General features: G+C 35.7%; 2 protein-coding genes across 5 annotated transcripts; one reads left to right on the forward strand and one right to left on the reverse strand.

Moving 5' to 3' along the window:
- Nucleotides 1-477: 477 nt before the first annotated feature.
- On the forward strand, nt 478-5,552 carry LOC140841613 (zinc finger protein CONSTANS-LIKE 9-like). 4 transcript variants are annotated; one of them, XM_073209184.1, is made up of 5 exons: nt 478-683; nt 1,564-2,265; nt 2,856-3,008; nt 3,733-3,983; nt 4,748-5,552. In XM_073209184.1, exons 2-5 carry the CDS (start codon nt 1,693-1,695, stop codon nt 4,878-4,880), a joined length of 1,110 nt encoding a protein of 369 aa, XP_073065285.1. In that variant the 5' UTR covers nt 478-683; nt 1,564-1,692; the 3' UTR covers nt 4,881-5,552. The 4 variants fall into 4 exon arrangements, with proteins under 4 accessions (XP_073065285.1, XP_073065271.1, XP_073065263.1 ...); XM_073209170.1 differs by having other exon boundaries at nt 479-1,018; nt 2,817-3,008; XM_073209162.1 differs by having other exon boundaries at nt 479-683; nt 2,817-3,008.
- Nucleotides 5,553-6,006: 454 nt separating this feature from the next.
- LOC140841636 (uncharacterized) lies at nt 6,007-8,340 on the reverse strand. Its single transcript, XM_073209195.1, has 2 exons — nt 8,218-8,340; nt 6,007-8,098 (listed from the first exon to the last, which is right to left on the reverse strand). Exon 2 carries the CDS (start codon nt 8,076-8,078, stop codon nt 6,492-6,494), a length of 1,587 nt encoding a protein of 528 aa, XP_073065296.1. The 5' UTR covers nt 8,079-8,098; nt 8,218-8,340; the 3' UTR covers nt 6,007-6,491.
- Between the last annotated feature and the right edge of the window lie 629 nt (nt 8,341-8,969).

Below are 8,969 nucleotides of genomic sequence, written 5' to 3' on the forward strand. Positions count from 1 at the left end.
GATGTTTTTATGTATTTTAATTTTATCACCCAAATTACGTGTTCTTTTATTTTTAAAATCGGATATAACATAATAATGACATCAAAGAAGTTCAGGTTTCTTTTCGTTTTTTGGTACAATTACACATTTCTTATCTAAAATAAACTTTCAAAATAAAGAAATTTTTTTAAAAGAGAAATCTAAGTTTTCAACGTTAAGATTTTGCATGCAAATTGCAATATGTCTACATAATTATATATCATAAAATATTTTTTTCATTTTATATATATCTTCCTTCACCGCTGTTTAATTAGTTGTTTAAATTATTTTACAGTGTTCAGGTATGTGACCCAAACTCCCAACGTAATTAACAGTAAAATAACTAAGTTTTTTAACATTTAAATTCCAAATTTATTTGCTCGCCCTTATTTATTTCTTCATGACGAGGAAAAGGATAGGACAAGGACCCCACATCCCCCTCCCATTTCCCCTCTCTCCTTCACTTTTTATGATATAATAATTACTTGTAAGGATTCCAACACAAACCCCAAAAACTATGGAACATCTACTAAAAAGTTCCGATCTTTTTCAGTTAGTTAGTGTTCTGCGAGTGTGTACCTAATGGGGAGCGTCCTCTTGCATTTTTTCTTCTGTGTTATGATGATGATTCCTCTATGTATTGGCAGCGGTTGCTGCTAAATCGGGTAATTTTATTTCTTTCTGGATAATGGGTTAGCTTTATTCTTTCCGTTTTTTTCTGAAAGGATTCTTTCCGTTTTTAGATATCTGATTCTTTGTGGGATTTGTGTTGTGTTTTATAAATTTACATTTATCTCGTGTTTTTATGAGCTACGGGGAAATAAATCTGGGACAAATTCAGCTGATGATTTTTGCGTTTTCTTGAACTGTTGGATTTTGTTTTCTCAGAGCTGTATATGCTTTGTGTTGAATCTCGAGCTGAATACCCAAAGTTCCGTCTTGTGGTTATGTTCAATTTTTTTCTTCTTTCTTTTTTCATCCCTCTTCTGCAATAAGTCAGGTAATACTTGTGCTTTAACGCGGTTTAGGAAGCGCGAAAATTTCTCTTTTTACTCCGTTTGTTCATTCACAAAATATGGTGGATTTTTACTGTAAAAAATATATATATATGATGAAATTTTGTAGTGCCTTTTCCTTTCTCTTTTTTGTCCGAATGGATTACCTGTTATTCTTTTGGCTTTCTGAGAGATTTTTATATTGTTGTGCATAGCGGTACGTGTTGGCAAAGAACAGTTAAATATCTGGGGTGAAATCCATTATAAATTGATGTGTAGTAATGAAAAATCTCATATTTCTACAGAAAAAGATTTAGTGCTAGGGGGCAACTACAGTCCCCTTGTAACCCCTTCCCTCTGAAACTGATAAAAAGTCTTGCGATTATACCGTCTTGTTCTTCCAGGCTTTGAAAATAATATTCTGCATACTATTTGCATGATTGCACCATTGGTTTCAAAGTAGTTTGTTATAACTTAGAAAATATTTTTTTCTCATAGATGTTGGAATCTGATATCTTGTAAATTTATTTTCTTTGTGCCTCTATTGCAGTTTCTTCTCCGAGAAGTAGTACTGAAATTTATAATTTTTGGCCCACTAAAAGTGTGAGCTGTGAATTTAAGGAAGAGAGTTTAGAAATACTCAGATACAGGCAAAAAAAATAGTTTGATTTATCAGAATATGGGTTATCTTTGTGATTTCTGTGGGGAACAAAGATCGTTTGTATATTGTCGGTCTGATGCGGCTTGTTTATGTTTATCGTGTGACCGAAATGTTCATTCTGCTAATGCTCTCTCGAGACGTCACTCAAGGACACTTGTGTGCGAAAGATGCAATTCTCAGCCGGCTTTTGTTAGATGTATTGAGGAAAATATATCTCTTTGCCAAAATTGTGATTGGATGGAGCATGTTGGCTCCAATACTAGTCATGTGCATAGGATACAAGCGGTAAATTGTTATTCTGGCTGCCCTTCAGCTACAGAACTTTCAGCAATTTGGTGGTTTCTTTTAGATTCAACCAATGAGAAGAAAACGGGTTATATGAGCATTACGGATAACAAGCCAAAGGATTTCTTAGGTCCCCAGCAAAAGGACAACGTTCGAGATGCATCCCTTGAGGCAGAGGATAGCTGTCTGCATACTGAGGATCTTGATAAATCAGTAACTCAAATGGATTCACTATCACCTTTACTTGACCCCAAGACACATAATATGGTCCAGGCACCTGGAGTTTCTCAGTCTGCTTTGTCAAAGGTAACCAAATTCTCATTATTGTTTCTTATTTTTAACTGATGTTTTTCTGATCTGCTTTTGTGAACTTATGCATATGAGTGAGATACAAGATTCAAGAAGAATTAAGATATGGGTACTATTAAATGTTCTCATTACCTTACTTGAGTGCTGCATGCAATCAGAAGAAACTCAACATTGCAGTTGTCTGAAAAAAAACCATATAAACTTATATATAGATTTGTCTATCATGGATATAAGGATCCTTAAAATCGAATATTCAGTTCTGTGTTATCTTCGTTTGTCTGCGAGTCTCGCAAACGTCCATTGAAAATGAAAGATTTTAAGCTGCTAATATTACTGGCACAAAATCAAACTCCTTGTATTAGCATGGAGCTTGAGCACATGCCAAATTAGTTGAGGGGTAACTGAAGAGTGGGGAAGTATTTGATGGTGAAAGCCATAATGAAATAAAATTTACTATAGGCTAAGTCATTATTATTGAGAAACAAAGGGTGTTAAGGTATTGCTTACACTCATGAAATACTGGAAAAAACTTTTCCTTTCACCCGCAGGTTTTCTTACCTGAAACAAAGGGACCTGATGCACTTCAGGACAACAGTTTCTACGATGATTTTAATGTGGACGAGGCCGACATAAATATTGAGAACTATGAAGAACTCTTTGGTGTAGCTCTTAATGATCCAAAACAGCTTTTTGATGACGAGGAACTTTTTGGAACAAAGGCCAGGTCTTACACTGCTGAGGTAATCCCACAAATCAGAATAGTGTTATATCATTTTCTTGTTATTGTATTGCCTAAATGGCTAAATCCCTGTGATTTTTAAAGGCAAACTTTTTATTAATCAGTAAATAAAGGCAGAAACAAAAAACAGTACTGATACATTGAGTAATACCCAAAACAACTTCAATGAATCAAACAAATTATCACCCTACAAAATCAGGATCAGGATACATCAGATACATTCAACGATATGCACGAGTTATAATTTTATGAACTTAGTGGACAATCAGAGGTTCTTCATTGTCAAATATTTTCCTGTTCCAAGCTGTCCAAATGCAATAGACCAAGCTTAATAGGGCCAAGATTCTTTTTTGATGATACGAGAAGACCGTCAAAATTCCTTCCTGTACCAATTAAAATGCAATCCAAGCTTGGATTTTAGATCTATGAATAGCCTGCCAATTACGAACTAATGCCTAATTTAAGCACTAAATCCATAGTCAGAGAACATATGTCCAACAGTTTCATCAGCTAAGTCATAGAAAATAATGGTTTTCTTGTCTGCAGAAAATTAAATTTCTAATGCTTCTTCTTTTATCTTGATATGGTGGCTGGCAACTGATTTGTTGACAATCTTCACCCGTTAAATTATTGTTTTGTGATCCTTGAAGAGTTTCCCTTCCGTTGATAACATTTTGGTATCATATCATTCGCTACTAAAATTAATATTTCTTGATACATAATAGGAATCATATGTTGGAGGGGTAAATGCGTGTAGCAATGCAACATCTATTGATTCAGTGATAAGCTGTAAGACTGAAACCAATGTATGTTTTGCCGGAGAGATCAGTGCGACAGATTATCAAGATTGTGGAGCTTCTCCATCACGAATCATGGGAGAACCACCATGGTGCCCTCTGGTTTCAGAAAGTTCACTGCCTTCCTCTAGCAGGACTGATGCTGTCATGCGTTACAAGGAGAAGAAGAAGACAAGAAAGTAAGAATTCATTTAATTATTACCTCGAAATTGTTGTGCAAGGAATTTCTCTAGCAACTTGGTCTGATATTTTTTGTCAAATGAGGATCAAATATAAACTAGTCGCCAGCGACACCTATTATGTAGAGATGACATAATGGTGCCAAAGTTGAGTGTTAAACAGAAACTTCAGAAACTAATTGTTATGAAGGATAAAAAGTGACATACATCGGATCCACCTGTTAAACTGTAGTAGCCACCTTTAAATTTCATTCTGTGACCAGTGACTCATCGTGACTTGTTTATAAAATATAAAATTCGCTACCCAATTCAGTGTGTAACGAGGTTTATAATGTTATATTATAAATTTCTCTAGGAACTTGGATTGATAATTTTCGTAAACAGAAGATGTATATGAAATAGTTGTCCATAGCGTTCACCATGAAGATTCTTAGTTGCATGAGTTTGTGGATATGGAGAGTAAATGTGCAAGGTGAACTTTTAGCACATCTATTTGTCAGAAAAATATTATCTTAATCCTCCGATTATTTTCATGAGTCTTATCTTGTTCTTTTTGATAGATAATAAATTGGAATACTTTTCAAGGATCTCTATTCCTTGCACAATGTGGACGAAGTTATGCTTTTGGTCCCATACAATTCCGTGTTCTTGTTTTTTGCAATGAAGTTTGGCCTTTAGTACCTTGTGACTCCTTACTTCCCATGTCCAAGAATGGAGTTTTTATTAACTTTCTCCTGTATCAATTTGTCATTTGGATGGCATAGCAGATTTGAGAAGAAAGTAAGATATGCATCTCGCAAGGCAAGAGCTGATGTAAGAAGAAGAGAAAAGGGACGTTTCATCAAGGCTGGTGATGCTTATGATTATGATCCATTGATACCAAGCCGAAGCTACTGATTTTAACCAGTCAAAGAAGAAGACGAGCAAACACTGAAGGTAGTTTCTCGTTCATAGGATGAAATGCACTGATGTCCCCTTTCAATAACAAATTTTCTGTCAGAGGTTGATTTGTTACAAACAAACGAAGCCGCAGGAAAGGTACTGACTTCTCTATTTCTCCCACAAAATTGTGCACACATTACCTGTGGAAAGCCGGGAAGATGGAGTTCTAACCACCTAGTCTAGATTATTATTGTCTGTTACGAAATCTATGTATATGCAAATGTGCCATATATCACAAACTTTCAAGCATGACTTGTGGCAGTCAGATTTCATTTCTAGAGGCATAAAGTTTTTGCCATCTCCTGTTTAACCGTGACTGGTTTTCTCGGGTCCGATATATTATTCAAGTTTCTTCTTGATTACCATGGCATCTCTAAAAAGATTGGATATTGGTCTAATCATCACTGAAGCCTGTTCATGGAAGTTGGATACCGTCTAAAAGACGAGAAGCCATGTCAAAAAACAGAAGCTTTACTATTATACATATTTTACTGCTTGAATACAGTTTTGAGAAAACTGAATTGTTCATTTCAATTATTTTTGTGTAAATGCAAGTATCCATTCACATTGAGATCGCTTAATTAATTTGTATCATTCACTTTTTCTTGAATCTATGCTCTTTAGATGGCTCTGTGTAGGTTGCTTGTTTGTCCAAGTACAGATTCATCGTTTTGATTCTTGTGCTGTTCATTTGGGTTAAATTCTTCTTTCCTTTAGTTTCTGGATATCACAAACATGGCACGATAGGGTTGCAAAATACAAATCAAGCACTAATATCAGTACCTTAGAAAATGTAATGAATCAGCCGGTTCAGAAATATAGATCAAAGGAAAGCGACTAAATAGATGTTGAGTGATTAAAGAAATTGACTTGAATAAAGCTTGTGGTTATAATCAGATTGCTTTTCGGGAGGTTATTTTCTTCCCTAGGAAGAAATATGTTTGGTTTCATTTTCCAATACTTATTTCCTGGAATTTTTTTATCACCTTATTTAATGTATTCGCCATTTTCAACAAGACACCAGTGAGGTAAAAGTAATTATGAATCATTGAATGATTAAACAGATACGAGTCTTTCCACCCAGTTCTAGTTAAATGGATTTCAATTTACTTGATTTTGACATCACCAAATCACAAATTTACGTTACCACGTGACTTCTAAAGCAAAAAACCACCCCTCAAAAAAAATAAAATAAATAAACAGAACGGAACACATCCTACAGACAGTTTTGCGTAAACAGACCCCTGTCCTTTTCAAATCCTCCAAAATCCCCCTCTGGATTTACATACCAGCTCAAAGGTGTTGTCCTTTGTATATCAAAGTGTGCGTTTTCCTGTAAGCTACCATTTTTCCGTTTGCTCTTGTATACTTGTGTCTGAGCTGTTAAAGATTATTCTCCCAAGATAGATGCAGCAAACAAAGTGTTCTTTGTCTTAAAATCAAAGAAGTAAATTTGACAGCAAATATTCAGTGTGCAGTAAACCAGTACATGAAACAATATCTAAACTTTTCGTGTGTACGGATTAGTTACACCTATTGATACCATTCTTGCAGTCTTTGGTAAGATCAGAATGTCTCAATATGCCTTTTTCCCCTCGAAAGTACCTCAGATTCAACAGAAATCTTCATGAAATCATCAAATTCAACAGGCTTTCCATGGTTGAGCTTCAACATCTCGGCATACCAGTCGCTATTGACATCCCAGAGATCTTTATGTTCATCAAGAAAATGTGTCGAATATCTACTCTTCAAAGGATCAAAGAACGACTTTTTCCTTTCATCTGTTGAAATGTAAAGTTCCCTTCCATCTTCGATCTTGTTTTTCAAAGTTGCAAGAAGAGATTCCCGCGAAGTATCTTTATCAAGAATCGGCCATGACTCCTTGTTTCTCACTTTCGCCCCTCGCTCGACATGAACAGCATCATAATCCCATTTCATTCTTGCTCCAATAGCCGAAGCCACATCCAACAAGGGTCTTGACTTCCAAATCACACTCCATGGTCTTTCAATGACAGAAGAGGCTTCACCCTCACAAACTTGGAACCAATTATTACTCGAATGTACATTTCCAAACTTTCTCATTATTAAACTATCCTTCACTCGCGCTAGCTTCATAGGTGTAACCTTGGAATGATTCTCCACAAAATGAAGCGTTAATCCATCTTTTTGTTGCAACATGTTCCAGTTTGACCAGAACTCAGCCTGGTCAACCACGGATGCCGAATCCAACAAGTGCTCAAAATCAAAGTAAAATCTGAAATCTTTGCCTTCCTCGTCTTGACCAGATGACGTATACATCTTAGACAAACATATGCTAAGGTTCATAACTAAGGTTCGATTCAAATATTGTGCCTCTCCTAGCATACACAAGAAACTCCATAAATACTGATCCATGCTCTTGCACCTATCCTTGCCACCCGAATAAATCAAATACTTACCATGGCTAAATGAATCCTTTGATCCCATCTCAGAAAAAGTATCGTTCACAATTTCCCCAGCCTCCGGCAGCACAATAGGATTAGCCTCCACCCATTTGCTCATCTTCTTTCTAGCATTCTCACCCGAACGATAATCCCCAATGCCCACCAAGCTAAACGTGCAATTCTCTAATCTTATAAGCTCAAAACTCCGATAATCGTTGTAAAATGCGGTGGCATTTGCTTCCTTAGGCATATACCTCCACGCCATATGACAAGTACTATCATTATTTCCTTTCACTGGCTTCCCAAACCGGTAGAATTGAATGTGTTTAAGATTCTCCATTGCAGACCTCATTAATAAGATAAACAAATTGGGATCGCCACAATCAATGGGCTCATCGACTTTTCCTCCACAATCAGGAACCACAGATTCGATTTCACCTCCGGAATCTGACCCATATTTGGTCAAGAAACCCACATCATTCCCCACAACAGCATCGTCTGAGCTAAGAATGGCATCCGAAGTGGGTGTGAAGAAATTTGTGATCTTTGAGAAAGGGTAAAACAACTGGTTATTGGGCGTGTAAGATAAAGCAATTACAGTGAAAACCAAAAACCCAATAGCAAATAAAGTGAAACAGAGTTTCTTCATCAAAGCTAATGCATTTTGTCCAAGCTTCTCTCGCCTGAAACTTCTATCCCTAGATAGATTTACTGACGACTGACCCATCATTTTTCATAAACCCCCTTAAGCTTCCGATGACCCAAAAAAAACAGAGGGAAAATCAAAACCACAGATTTAAAAAGAGTAAAACTGGTATGAAATTTGGCCAAAAGATTTTCCAAAATATGGAGAAAGAAACGAGCTAAACCTGGGGTTTGACCGATCTTGAAGCTGAAGCTGAGCTATAAATACATATCTGTATCTCTTACCTCTTGCGCTACGTAGAAAAAAAATACAACGTAACGAGGGAGCGAGCTGGGGTGATTGTTTCTGTGCCTTGTTTGGCAATCATTAAATTATTATCATTCCTTATTTATTATTATTTCGAATTCAAAAGTAAAAGTTTTCCAATGTCGGAAAATATTCGGCAAGACTGGTATAATTTAACGTGTAAAAATATTAGAGTATTTGGTGTGCGGTCGTTGAGTCGTTAAACTTAAATTTATGTTATAATTAAAATGAATATAATGGTAGGTGTAGTCGAATCGACAAAAAACGAGATATCTATTTCTTTCGGAAAAAGACAATTAAAAGAGGATTTGTTTGATAAAAACTAAATAAAATACTAGAACTAATTTAACATTAATTGTATCGCAGTCGTTAACTCTTACATGAGGTTTATGTCATGTCAAAAGTAATAGAACAATAATTCATTACGAAATTCTATACGCGACGTAGATTTCATTAGTTACGCAATATGTTTGAATTATTTATGTATTTCAAATAGATACACAACTCATTTTTCTACAAAAAAAATTTGACGGAACGGGTCGTGTCAAATTTCGAATATGAATCAAGTCGGCTCTGTGTTTAAGTTTTATTGTGTTAAGCCAGAATGTGTCTTTAAAAATTTTAACTAATCCACTAAGCCCCGACCAATTGTCATCTATAATCATAATA

The sequence above is a fragment of the Primulina eburnea genome, chromosome 1 (genome assembly GCF_022965805.1).
Source record: "Primulina eburnea isolate SZY01 chromosome 1, ASM2296580v1, whole genome shotgun sequence".
Classification (NCBI taxonomy): Eukaryota; Viridiplantae; Streptophyta; class Magnoliopsida; order Lamiales; family Gesneriaceae; genus Primulina; species Primulina eburnea.

What these genes read in the sequence shown, in the direction of transcription:
- LOC140841636 (XM_073209195.1), bottom strand. Translation starts at nt 8,078, where the DNA reads ATGATGGGTCAGTCGTCAGTAAATCTATCTAGGGATAGAAGTTTCAGG.
- LOC140841613 (XM_073209170.1), top strand. Translation starts at nt 1,693, where the DNA reads ATGGGTTATCTTTGTGATTTCTGTGGGGAACAAAGATCGTTTGTATAT. An exon ending in CTCAGTCTGCTTTGTCAAAG is followed by an intron (nt 2,266 to 2,816) that starts GTAACCAAATTC and finishes TTTCACCCGCAG; the next exon opens with GTTTTCTTACCTGAAACAAA. An exon ending in GAGAAGAAGAAGACAAGAAA is followed by an intron (nt 3,984 to 4,747) that starts GTAAGAATTCAT and finishes TGGATGGCATAG; the next exon opens with CAGATTTGAGAAGAAAGTAA.